This window comes from Lupinus angustifolius, chromosome LG01 (assembly GCF_001865875.1).
Source record: "Lupinus angustifolius cultivar Tanjil chromosome LG01, LupAngTanjil_v1.0, whole genome shotgun sequence".
Lineage (NCBI taxonomy): Eukaryota > Viridiplantae > Streptophyta > Magnoliopsida > Fabales > Fabaceae > Lupinus > Lupinus angustifolius.
This window is the reverse complement of record NC_032009.1, coordinates 35,926,988-35,940,751: the sequence shown is the minus strand read 5'-3', so window position 1 is coordinate 35,940,751 and position 13,764 is coordinate 35,926,988. Positions and strand designations below refer to the sequence as shown.

The 13,764-nt window shown below is 34.3% G+C and overlaps 2 protein-coding genes across 4 annotated transcripts; one reads left to right on the top strand and one right to left on the bottom strand.

The window, feature by feature from the left end:
• LOC109325121 lies at nt 2,030-8,533 on the top strand. Of its 3 annotated transcripts, none has more exons than XM_019557292.1 (5): nt 2,030-2,634; nt 2,794-3,147; nt 4,344-4,528; nt 5,460-5,683; nt 7,643-8,533. In XM_019557292.1, the coding sequence occupies exons 1-5, from the start codon at nt 2,067-2,069 to the stop codon at nt 8,436-8,438; spliced, it is 2,127 nt and encodes a 708-aa protein (XP_019412837.1). In that variant the 5' UTR covers nt 2,030-2,066; the 3' UTR covers nt 8,439-8,533. The 3 variants fall into 3 exon arrangements, with proteins under 3 accessions (XP_019412837.1, XP_019412828.1, XP_019412822.1); XM_019557283.1 differs by having other exon boundaries at nt 2,030-2,754; nt 2,845-3,147; XM_019557277.1 differs by having other exon boundaries at nt 2,030-3,147.
• Nucleotides 10,754-13,559, bottom strand: LOC109325142 (serine/threonine-protein kinase D6PK-like). The gene is made up of 2 exons (XM_019557305.1): nt 12,043-13,559; nt 10,754-11,791 (listed from the first exon to the last, which is right to left on the bottom strand). Exons 1-2 carry the CDS (start codon nt 13,389-13,391, stop codon nt 10,933-10,935), a joined length of 2,208 nt encoding a protein of 735 aa, XP_019412850.1. The 5' UTR covers nt 13,392-13,559; the 3' UTR covers nt 10,754-10,932.

Below are 13,764 nucleotides of genomic sequence, written 5' to 3'. Positions count from 1 at the left end.
ATATTATTACTTTGCATACAATTAAATAGGGACACATACAAACATGATGAGTGATAATCACTGGGTGAGGTCAGGTTGGGTCATGTTTGTTTCATACTCAGTCCTAAATATTGTTTGGGTCTAATTTTTGAACTCAAGCCTTACCCTAGACCTAATGAGACTTAATCATATTTGAATCTGACCATGATCTGACCAAACGAGTGAGCAGATAGGGTCGGATATGGTTCAATCCTACTTTATAGTGAGGGAACTTGGCCCATAAAGTTCAAATTATTTTTTTATATGAGAAAAATGTATGTAGCGTCAGTATATGAGAGTTTTATACATTGTCGTTGCATCATCTAACATTCACGGTTTATCATTATTAACTCTTTAAAAAAAAGTAAAAATTAAATGGTAGATAATGTATTGACTGTGTTTAAATCTTTATACCAACAGTTGATAAATATTACATTTTTTTTATATTATATATAAGTGAGCAGTAATAGTCTGTCTTTTACGTGGGCATACTAAAATGACCAAATGATATTTTATAATAATAATAGTAATATATTTTTATGAACAAACAATATCTTTTATAGTATATTTTGAACTTTCAATTAATATAAGATTTTATTAAAAAATAGAAAAATCGAGGAACTGAACCAAACCATTTATGAGCGATTTGGTTGGTTTGGTCCATGCAATAAAATTTATGGTTAATTTAGATAAATCAAACCATATTTTTATGTTCATTTGTATCAAAACTAAATTGAATCGAACTTTTATACTCATATTTCTACTTCTCTAAATGTAACGAGGTAGTTATTATGGTTAGGATGACATGAGGTAGGGAGGAGTGCTTACATATGCTTAAACTTGTACTTTTTAATAGTATTTGTGTGAGTTGGATGTTTATAGGTACCTAATAATTTTTTTAATTTTAAGGGAATATATATATATATATATAATATATATATATATATACACGATGATAAAATATAATATATATTGTGTATTAGTCACTCCATATTTTTATTTTTTTCTCATATAATATCACATTCTTGTTATAATTCTTTATGTCATGTTAATTACTAATTATTTTGGCTTTATATATAGAGTAATTACATTGATATTTACTGAGTTTAGTGAAATAATATAAATTATTCATTTCTTTTTTAACCTACGCAATCACCCATAGTTATATATATAGATTACACTGACTAACTGTGTATGAGCAATAAATGTAATTTCTTAAACAAAAAATGATGAATAGTGCAATTAAGTGAAATAAAATATGGTATATTGTGAAGAAAAATCCAAATTGTATAAGAATAAATGTTTATTCCGTATTTTAGTTAGTTACGATATAGTATAAGCGAGATTTAAATATCTCCTTAGAATTATTTATACAATATGTAACGAACCAAAAAATAATGAGTAGACATTAACTCTTATACTATTTGAATTGTCTTCACGATATTTCATATTTTGTTTGAATTAATTACGGTCGTCACCATTTTTTGTTTAAGAAAATACATTTATATTTCCTACAATGGTGGTTAATATAATGTATCTATATAATTATGGGTGATTTGTGTGAACTAGAATTCTGTGTCCTCAAAACTTTATGTCATCATGTCCAAAACCAATCATATTTCACCAAATAGTATAAAAATATTACTTTATGTTTTTTTTTTTCAAATATATGGCAACTTTCCATTGAACTGTGACACAATGAGAAACAAAATATGGGACAACTGATCCTCATTCTGATTTATGTAGATTTAAAAAATAAATTAATAATTTATATAATTTCCCATATCCTAAAATGTATCAATATAATTTAGTTGATATATAGCATAATATCCCATATCCTAAAATGTTTGGATGTATGATTTTTGAAAGGGAGAATGATAATATCCAAATTGGATTAATAGTTACTTTAACTTTAGTCCAATGTCCAATGTATGGAGAGATAACATGAGAAAGAGAAGAAAAAACATAGACTTCAAATAGTATCTATAACTCACTCTAATAATAATAATAATAATAACTTCTTTCATTACTATACATTAACTTCAAATATGGGTTGCACTCTTTCTAAACTCGACAACGACGACACCGTCCGCCGTTGTAAACACCGTCGCCGCCTCATTAAGGATGCCTTATACGCTCGCCACCACCTCTCCACCGCCCACTCCGACTACTGCCGCTCCCTCCGCCTCACCGCCACTGCCCTCTCCACCTTCGCCTCTGGTGAACCCCTCTCCGTCTCCCTCAACACCCCCGCCGTCTTCCTCAACCCCAACAACCACCCACCACCGCCACCACCGCCACCACCACCACCACCGCCGCCGCAACATAAAAAATCCCCCTCTCCTCCACCCATAATTAAAAACCCCAAACTCCCTCCTTCCACCACCACTACAACCGCCGTCAACCACCACCAACGCCGCCGTAAAAAAGAAATTAAACTCCCTCATATACTCTCGGAATCGTCGTTATCTTCTTATTGTTCTTCGCCACGTAACCATTCATCGAATTTTCCTTCTAACTTTTTTCCCATTGCTCATCAAACACATTCTACTACACATTCTGAAACCTCTTCTGTTTGGAACTGGGATCAGTTCTATCCTCCTCCAACCCCTCCCGGTTCAGACTACTTCCCTTCCCAACCACCACCTCAACAAACGCCACGTCACCATCCAAACGAACCGGGTTCAGAATACAACGTCTTTCACTCAAACCCAAACACCAAACCCGGTTCAGAATACAACAAGGTTCAAAACCGAACCGGGTTTGGAAATGAAGGTTACGAGAGTGAGAGCGAAAAAACCGAAAATGGTGAAGAGTGCGATGAGACAGAGAGAGAAGAGGTTCAGTGTAGTGAGTGGGGGGATCATTACAGCACCACGAGTTCTTCTGAAGAGGATGGTGAGGATTTGAGGTCGGAGACGGTGGCTCCGGCGATGTCTCCGGCAGTGGCTCCGGCGAAGGAAGAGAAAGTTAGGGAGATGAAGGTGATGGTGAGGCATAAGGATTTGAAGGAAATAGTGGAAGCGATAAGGGATAATTTTGAGAAGGCTGCGGTTGCCGGAGAAAAGTTATCGGAGATTCTTGAGATCGGAAAAGCTCAGCTTGATCGGAGTTTCACACAATTGAGGAGTGAGTTTCTTATTATTTATTTTCTAATTTTTTTATACTACTTTTTAGGTAATAAATTAATTCATTTCGAGAAGCGTGACCGACTCTCATAATAAATGTCACTTAAATGAATCAAACAATTAACTTTTTTATTATTATAGGAATCTAACGAAACCTTATACACCATTATATCAATAACTTATTGGTATTTAGTTTCTAATTTTTATTAGTGAGAAAATGTGCAAAATTTTAAAGTATTTCAAAACATATTTTTTTTTAGTGATGTGATACTATGCCAAATTCCAGAAAATTTGAAAGGTTAAGAATTCGATTTTTAAGATTAACATTAAAACATTAGTTATTTACCTTTACCCGGTACAAAAAAAAACATAAATTTTCATATCAAGAAATGAAATGCAATTAATTTTAGTGTGTAATCATTATTAACTTATGGAAAATTAATACAAATAAATGGTATAAAATTTACACTAATAATACATACTATTAAACTCTTAATTTTATTAAAATTTAGAAAAGTAATATATGTTTTCATATTTTACTCATTAAACTTTATTATCTTTTATCATTTATTCTCTATATTAGTATATAATAATCATCTTTTCTAAAGGGACTTTTTGAAACAAATTTGTATTATCTTGGTGAGTAATTATTTTGAAAGGAATAACGTATTAGAATAGAAAGTGCTCTACCAAAATAACAAGCAACAATAGAAAGTAAAAAATGGGGATTTTTTTAGAGATTTTATCAAAATGATTTTGGTGAAAGTAACATTTTTTAGCACCTGCAAAATTTAACTTTTCTAATTGTAACTTCTATTTTTTCCTTATAAAGTTGAATCCAATAAATGGGCCTGCAAGTTGAATTCTAGTAAAAATTTAGGGTTTCTGCTTTGATTACTGTGCTCAGTGTAGGAATATTTTGAAAATAAATAAATCACATTCAACTTTCTGATGTTTTTTTAGCATTGGATACTTGGTATAAGTGTAAAAGTAAAGTTACTAATAACTTTTGTGTTTTTTTAATCATCATCCAAAACGGTGCATTAAATATTGCAGGAAAGTTATAATGAATTGATTTGATATATCAACTCACTATGTAATAGTTTTTAAGGTTATTATTTTATCATTCATCATTAAATATGTATAAATCTTTAAACTGAACGTATAAATATATATTATATGATAATTTAAATGCAGAAACTGTGTATCATTCAAGTAGTTTATTGAGCAGTCTAAGCTCTACTTGGACCTCAAAACCACCATTAGCTGTTAAGTACCGGTTCAACACCGGTTCACTTCACGGACCGGGCGGTCCAAAGAGTCTCTCTTCCACTTTGGAATGTCTCTTCGCTTGGGAGAAAAAGCTCTACAAGGATGTTAAGGTAATTTTTTACACGATCAATATATTATTATTTATTTATGTGTATTACTTTTTATTTAAGAGAATTAATAATAAATGATGGGTTCATGAATAATGAGTGTACCAACTTTTACATAGGTTATTTTCACAATTTTTAACTTAATTTTGTGTCCTTTTTGTTATCTAGTGCATTTTTTTATTAAAAAAATTACTGTTATTGAGACAATAAAAAAGTGAAGGATAGTGATGCACAAATATTTTAATGTTTAGTTTGAAAAGACACACCTCTTTTGGTGTGTTTGACTAATTGGACATTGTTACCTTTGTCTGTATTAAATGACTAAACTACCCTTACCTCATTTTGCCCTTTGTAATGTCCAAGTAGGTAATCTATTTTCTGCAATAAGGGAAAATGACAATGAAAAAACAATGTGATAGGGGCTATCTACTTTTGTTTTGTAAGATGCAAAATATTGTTTAATTTGTTTGTAATGTTTAGTTGCTTATGCAACTTTCTTCAGATTTTGTCCTACATGTGATTCATTGTTCACATTCTGTTGATATGATATAAATGAAGGTAAAATAATTTCTGATTATATTACATTACATATATGTATTAATGTATATAAATAACAAAAAATGGAGAGAAACAGTAATGTATAGAATGTGGATGTGGATTATGGATGTTTGCATTTATTTTTAGCTAAGTCATGTCATTTCGAAAAGAGTAATGATATATTTTCCAATAAGATCAGCTTAAAAATTCTCCTACACTACCAGAAATTGATATCTGTCACTTATAAACTAATATTAATAAATATAGAATGATTCAAGTCATTTTTCTAATGATATAGTAGAAGGATTTGTGAGTTAACTTTTTAGGAGAATATATGATTTTTTGTTTTGAATCTGCTATGCTTGATACATACTACAAAATTTCCTTGAATATTTAGGCCAGAGAAGGTGTGAAGATTGAGCATGAAAAGAAATTGTCAGCACTACAGAGTGAGGAATACAAAGGGGGTAATGAAGCAAAGCTAGAGAAAACCAAGGCTTGTATAACAAGGTTGCAATCACTTATTATTGTCACATCTCAAGCTGTCTCTACCACCTCAAATGCCATTAATGGCCTTAGGGACTCTGATCTTGTTCCTCAGCTTGTTGAGCTCTGTCATGGGTAAGAACTCTCTTACTTTTTCAATTATTTTACAGTATAATTAGCACTAAAGATGAGAGGACACTTAAATAATAAACAATGAAGTTGTAGTAAAATAATTAATTAACGTTGGTCTAGTAATGTACGGTCCCATTGGATCCCCGGATCGACCAAAAGGTCAAGGTTTTATTCTTGGGAGTGACACTTGTTGGAGGCAACTAGACATCTCGGAAGGGATTAGTTCATTACCCATAGGGTAAAGGGATACCCTTTGTTACACACAAAAAAAAGTAAAATAATCAATCAACAAGGACTTGGTGCAATGCTGTACAACATTTAAGGCGTATGGGAGCACATTGAATTGCCATTGGTACAGCTATAAATGGATGAGCTATAGTTTGGTACAATGAATGGCTTTAATAGCTTCAATGGGGCCCAAATGTTTTGAGTGCATGAAAGAAGAAGAATAGGGAGTCTTTTGTCTTGTGTGTCAAGGTTAGGAGTCCATATTAGGTAGTATAGCAAACTTAATATGGTACTTAAGCTGTGTGGCTCTCCCACGTAATAGACTAGTCTTTTGGGTTGCGCCCTCCTCATGTGCTTAAGTCCTAATAATTGGTGCTTTCGTTGAGAGTTGTGCAATGAAAAGAGCTACATATAGGTTGGATTAAGGTATATTACCGAATACTGATAGGTGAGTCAAGTCACCAAAAGATTGAAAGTCGTCGTAGATGTCCACCTTAAAGGGGCGGCAATGTTAGGAGTCTCACATTGGGTAACATAACATACTCAATATGATACTTAAGTCATGAGACTCTCCCACCTAATAGACTAGTCTTTTGGGTTGGATTTTTCTATGTGCTTAAGTCCTAACAGTCAACATTATGAAACAAATGAGACATTTGAGATTTCATGATCAAAAGCACTTTAAATTATGTGCTGCTTGATGTGTTACCATAATTTAGAATCATGCTGTGGTATGCAAATAGAATTCGTATGGTGGAATTTGAGGACTTTGAGCTATAACAACCCCTTTGAAAGAATTTTAACTGAGAACCACTGAAATCCTATTTTCTTTGAAAAATATACATTTTTCATTGATGGTATGTTCATAATGAGGAAGCAGATCCATAATTCATGTCACATATAACCTACTACAACATATTTATGTAGTTAGGTACATAAAAGTAACTATGGTTGAATGAAAAAAGAAATCTTGTTGTTATTTGTCCATTTTACTTAATTGTTTCCAAATTATTAGTTTGGGCCAATTTGGTTAATAAGATATCAAAATGGAGGATTGTATATAAACATGGAAGAATGGATATGCAATTGAACATGCAGTGTCATTTCAATTTTCAATTAAAACTTGTTAACCAGGTTATTTAAGGTCTTCTTATAGCCTGATGTGACTGTAATTTTACATTTTGCTCATTCTTACAACAACAACAACCAAATCTTTATCCCTTAAGATGGGGTCAACCACATAGATCGAAAAAACGCTATGATATTCTATCATAAACCATGTTCATTGACAAAGTATTGAGCTCTAAGTCTTTCTTTATTATTTCTCCTATTTTGTTCATCCTTACATATCTTTTAATGCAAAGAAAATGTTGGATTTATTCAAGTGTAAAGTCTCACACTGAATATGGAGAAGGGTGAAAGAGTTTATAAGTGGAAAAGACTCTTGAAACCATTGCCTTAAGGTTTTGGTTCAAGACGTGGTGTCTCACTTGTAGCTCTCCACTCTTCCCATGTACCGGTAACAATGGCCTGGTGGTTGGAATGTAAGCTCCCCAGTCGCGGTCCGGTCTGACAGAAAACATTGTGGAGAACTCAGCTAAAGTGTTGTAAAATACCGGGGGAAGAACTTCACTACATATGTATATGATCTATTATTTACCTAATTGGTCTGAATTAATAATGACATGCCTTCTTTCAGATTGTTATCTCATGTTTGTGATATGTTAAACACAGAATAATGTATATGTGGAGATCAATGCACCAGTACCATGAAGTTCAAAGCAACATTGTGCAGCAAGTCCGCGGCCTTGTGAACCAATCATCGAAAGGTCACTCAACATCCGAGCTGCACAGGCAGGCAACTCGCGATCTTGAATCGGCTGTATCAGCTTGGCACTCCAGTTTTTGTCGCCTTATAAAATTCCAACGCGACTTTATTCGGTCTTTACATGGCTGGTTTAAGCTCAACCTTATTCCAGTCAGCAATGACAGCATCAACAACAACAACTGCAAGGAACAACCATCTGATGCGTTTTCCTTTTGTGACGAATGGAAGCTCGCTCTTGATCGCGTCCCAGACACCGTTGCTTCTGAAGCAATCAAAAGCTTTATTAATGTTGTCCATGTAATATCTGTCAAACAATCCGAAGAGCTCAAGATTAGAAAGCAAACAGAGGCTGCTTCCAAGGAACTTGAGAAGAAATCGTCATCGGTACAAAACTTAGAAAGGAAGTTTTACAACTCATATTCTACAGTAGGCATTGGCCTTCCTGACTCTATTTCTGATAATGGACAAAGCTTGGATGCACGAGACCCACTCGCCGAGAAGAAATTGGAATTAGCAGCGCGCCGAAGGCGTGTTGAAGATGAAATGGTGAGACATTCAAAGGCTGTAGAGGTGACAAGAGCTATGACACTCAACAATCTACAAACAGGTTTGCCTGGAGTTTTTCAAGCACTAACCAGTTTTTCTTCTTTATTCACTGAGTCTTTGGAATCAGTATGTACAAGTTCATATTCCATCAAGTAGGTTTAGGATCTAAGATCAGAAAAAGGGTTCTTATTGATCTTAATATTCAGTTTTATTTTGATACATATATGCAGAATTTTGAAGTTCTGTTTTTTTATTAAGTGTAAATACTCATTTCAGTCTCTCATATTTTTCGACCTTACCACTTTGGTCCCTCAAAAAATGGAAAACCTAAAATGATACACAAAAATTTTAAATGTGAGTCAAATTAGTCCTTTTTAGCATGTTTTAAAATACTTGTTAGGGATCATTTTGGGTTTTTTCAATTTTTGAAGGACCAAACTGGTAAGGTCGAAAAGTATGAAGGACTAAAATGGGTAATTACATTTTTATTAATGAGAAAGAGGATTGTCTTTTTGTACATGTAAAGTTCTTGGATTATTGTTATCAGAAAATGGCAAACTTCAGTATGTGAATAAATTATAGGGATTGTGCTTTTTGGTTTCATCATCATATTTGTTTTCTTTTTATGACATCATTGAAGAACAAGAGTGAAGATATATTTCTCACACATGTTTATTTTATCATCAGTTATTCAAATTATAGACCACATGATGCAGCCATAATATTACAATTATGGTGATTGATACAACCGTATCACACTATATTGGACCACATTTTGGGTGCATTAGGTCGCAACGCAACCGCATCGATTTCAAAAATATTTTGTAATCACAAAATAATTAGCAGTACAATGACCGCAATCCACATCGTAATGACTGGAACCAGAATAACTATGACTACAATTTAAAATATTACTTATGCTCATGAATTAAGTTGAGATTTGCATTTGCCTCATAAAATCACATGATATTTGGTACCATTTTTACATGGATCTCAAATGCAGAATTAGCATTGCACTGAAATATTGTAACATTATTCTTCCAAATGTGAAACCCAAATTTAGATATTAGAAAATTGTTGTAAGCTATATATGAAGAATACAATATATTGAGAAGAAAATATCCATTATGCAGGCTTAGAGGTTGTAGAGGGGACCAAAGAAAAACCATTAATGTGTAGTCATTATATGCATTAAAGTGAAAACAAGCTTTTGTGGTCCTCACTTTGCTTTATGGATTCTACAAATCCTAATTCATTTCAATATCCATTCAATCATTTGATACTTATATTATATATTTGATTTATTTTATGTAAAAAAAACATTGAAAATTAGAATACTACAATGAAGATGAAATGAATATGACACTAGAAACCCACCTTTTCTTCAAAGTTGTGTTTTTTGTATAAATAGGATAAGGATTATTTGTCCCAAGAAAATCTTGTCCTCGTGTATCAAGCCAATCAAATTTCATAGAATAGTGTACAAATATTAATTTATGTTATTATAATTTTTACATTTAATCAAATAAGATTTTCTGATTGGATGAGGATGAGCCAGGTGATCCTCATCCCTATAAATAGTATTTTATCACTTTTTTGGGTAAGGAACTAGTCTCATTCGTTCGGTTACGTAATTGTTCATCCCAACAAATATTGCTCTCAGAAATCGAATACTTGACTTTTTAGACTTTAGACCAACACCTTATTGATGGTTGATCTTCTAGGTTGTGTTTAACAAATATAAATTTCATTGGAGAAATAAAAAAAAATTGCAAGAAAACATTAAGTTTAAAATAATAGTTATGGAAAAGATTATCTGAAAATAAATGTGTTGTTATACAATTTGTTAGTTTGATTAATAGTCAATTTTCTCTTTCTAAAAGATGGTTGAAAAATTTTTACACCATATTTCACAAAATTTATAGAATATCTGATGATTTGTTTAAAGCAGTATCATTAATTTAAAGCCCCTTTATTTCATTGTTTTTCTTTCACAAAAAGTGTTTTTTTCTTCATTATAATATCACTTCTAACACTTACCCATTTAGACTTAAACAAAAATGCAAAAGCTAAAAACAATGAAGCTGAAATTAAACTCATATTTTCTAGCTTCACCAAAAAGCTTATGTGGAAGAGGGATAAGAGAATATAAAAAATTGTAATTATAACTAAATGCAAAATAGCTTCTAATTTACATAAAAAGTTATATGCATCAAAAAAAGTTATACAGAAAAATGATTCTTAAAACATTTCAAAATCACTTTTTTCAAATAAAAAAAAACTTAAGGGACCCCAAGTTAGCTGAGATGGAAATCAAACTAGCAATCCCTTTCATTTGAAGACAGACCCTTAAAACAGAAATAGCATACAATACTTGGAGACTCGGCGGGGCCTTAGACCACTATACCAACGCATCGTTAATGCTATCGGCTTTACCCGATAACATAAGAAACTTGCCCAAAGATGTAAAAAGCATTTAAATTCAGTATAGGAATTCTAGTATTAGACAAAGACATTCAAGACTAACCTACACTTAAAGGTATCATATTTCCAACTGATATGGAATTTTACTCTAAAGCAACTAAGCTATATTAACATGAAAATAACTGATAATGGCAATTACAATAGAAACAACATAGGAGAATCCAAACTAAAAGAACTCAAAGTCCAAATATTTACCACCTATTACCCTCTTACTAGTGCTTCCTACAGGAACAGTATCGACTGGTCCTAACTTTCCTTGTAGCTCGTTTTCGACCGGTCTTGGCACTTCGGGTGGTGTGCTGCACCTAATCAATGCCCAGTTGATACCTTCAAAGAAAGGGTGTTGCTTGATCTCAGTTGCGCCCCTCTTAACCCCGAGGCGATGCTGTGGCTCCTTCACTAGCAATCCCCGTATCAGGTCTCGGCTTGCGTAACTGGTTGATGGTGATTCGGGAAACTTTAGCTGCTGGCCAACTACATTGAAAAGCGTAGCGCGATTTCCGGACCCTTTGAATGGTGTTTTACCGTATAAAAGCTCGTGCAAGAAAATTCCAAATGTCCACCAGTCAACTGCACTGCCATGACCTTCTCCTTTGATAATTTCCGGGGCAAGGTATTCGTGTGTACCGACGAAGGACATTGATCGAGCTGCAGTAGGCTCTGCAACAAGCTCTGGAAATGCGCTGGACAGCATCCGAGGATCCTCTTTAGGCTTACATGACTTCTTGTTTTTCTTCGGAAAGAATCGAGGCATAAAGCATGCAGGTGTGATGCATACTGATGATGGCTCAATACAAGCCGGCTGGACACAGAATCCACCACTGCCAAGTCGTTTTGAAGGGTCGCCACTATAGGAACTTCTGATAAGAGTAGGCGAAACGGTGCATCTGAGGGAAAGATCAAAATCTGATAGCATTATGTGACCATCATCCCGAACCAACACATTTTCAGGTTTGAGGTCTCTATACACAACCCCAAGCATGTGAAGATATTCAATAGCCAGTAGAACCTCTGCAGCATAGAAGCTAAATATAGAGAAAATAATGATGTAAATCACTATAATAATTGTGTACCAGAAAATAATTCACATAAACATACTTCAATATAGAGATAGTTCATTATAGTAAAAGTTTCAGTATGTCTGCTCGATTTATCATACTTGAATATATGCACATAAGCACACACATACATATAAAAAAGACTCGCTATAGTACATAGAAAGCAAATGATAAAGAACTTAGGTAAACAAATGTAACTACGTAAATATAAAGCATACCGTGCAGCATATTCGGAGAAATGTTTCCCAGGTTGCCGCTGCCTTAAAGTGTGCAGATCACCTCCAGGACAGTATTCCATTACCAAACAGGAGAATCTGTCGGTCTCGAAATGTGTATACAAAGTTGGTAGAAATGGATGATCCAGCAACTGCAATATCTCCCTCTCTGTCTGTGCTCTTGTCAGCTTCTTTCTGCTCGCTAGGGATGCCTTATCCATAACTTTCATTGCAAAATAACACCGAGTTCCACTCAGCTCCGAGAGATATACACTTCCAATATCGCCGCATCCAAGTCTTTTGAGTAACTTAAAATGACTCATGCCCAAAATTCCATCCCGTGATCGGATGGCAAGGATAGACTTCCACCTAGGATCATTTCCCTTGTGAGGCTTATTGGCGCTACCCGTTATGTTGCTCCAGTGGCTGTCATCACTGAGGCCACTGCTATCACTTACTCGACTACCACTGGTTTTTGCACTCTCTAGTGAATCCCCCCGTATACTCATTTTCTCTAAACTAAGCATGCCATCACTGGTGAATGCGTCACTCCGATATGTACTAGCATTACTATTAACCATACTCATTGCTTTGACAACACTAGTACTATCGATGCTACTAAGTGGACTGACATTGCCACTCGGAGGCAAAGAAGCATCCCACACAATTTCCTTTTCCTCGGAATCTGGAGGGAGGAGAGAGTTCTCGGTATTCTGCGATGCTCGAGCACCTGAAAATGGTGTTGATAAATTCCCCGTGTCGCTTAGTTCTTCAGTCAAACTGTCTTCAGAGGAAAGAACATTGGGACTTGGTTTCTTGGTAGGAATACCAATTGAGAGATCTTCCTGGAACGGGCCCTTCATGGAGAAGCTGTTCATTAAGCATCCAGCCTCGGGTTTATTTTGACAAATCGGTACATAAACCGTTCTCATAAGTTGGGTATCTTTTTGTCCTAACGGTATATAAACCGTTTTCATAAGATCGGTATCAACGGGTTCTGGGGGATGACTAGCTCCAGCAAATGAACCTGAACCACCATCCTCAAATGAATCACTGCTTCCATTGGATGTCTCAACGTCAGCCATCAGCTCTTCCGATTCTACTAAAGAAGCCTTTCCTTCCGACATTTCTTGAGAGGCTCGACTATCAAATCCTATATCATCTCTAATCAAAATCATCCGTGCAGCATCCGATAACAGGCGCGCCGTAGGCACGTCCCTTCCTCTTGAAGCCTCCTCCTGCCTATGTAGTCTCTGACTCATCTCTCTTGATGCAACCATCTTCGAATTTGATACCTCAAATCGGATAGGCGAGGTCAGAGGAACTCCCTTCGGCTCTGCAACCCTCTCCATGATTACATAAAGACATCTAGTTAGGAAAACCCTGAAAATAGAACTATAGCAAATTCAATAGGAGATTCATCCATTTAAGCTTATTCAACAGTAGATTCATTCATTTCAATAAAGATTTTAATAAACAATCATTTCTCAACAAACAAGAGGATTTACATAACTGAAATAACTTCTGAACTAAACAACAGAAGAACATATGATAAAACTATAGAAGAATCAATTAATCCTACAATAAATTAAGGATCCATTTTTTTTGGCTTTTTTCCTTTAAAAAAAGCTATCTTTTTTAACAAAAACATAACTTCTAATATTTCATGTGCTTGGTTGGACTTGTCCTAAAACCATTTATAAGGGAGAAAAACTGAAATTCAGC

Bases quoted from the DNA above. Each gene is read 5' to 3' on its own strand.
- LOC109325142 (XM_019557305.1), bottom strand. From the start codon at position 13,391: ATGGAGAGGGTTGCAGAGCCGAAGGGAGTTCCTCTGACCTCGCCTATC. The intron at 11,792-12,042 runs GTATGCTTTATA...CTCTATATTTAG, and splicing joins TTCTCCGAATATGCTGCACG to CTTCTATGCTGCAGAGGTTC.
- LOC109325121 (XM_019557277.1), top strand. From the start codon at position 2,067: ATGGGTTGCACTCTTTCTAAACTCGACAACGACGACACCGTCCGCCGT. The intron at 3,148-4,343 runs GTGAGTTTCTTA...ATTTAAATGCAG, and splicing joins GAGTTTCACACAATTGAGGA to AAACTGTGTATCATTCAAGT. The intron at 5,684-7,642 runs GTAAGAACTCTC...TGTTAAACACAG, and splicing joins CTTGTTGAGCTCTGTCATGG to AATAATGTATATGTGGAGAT.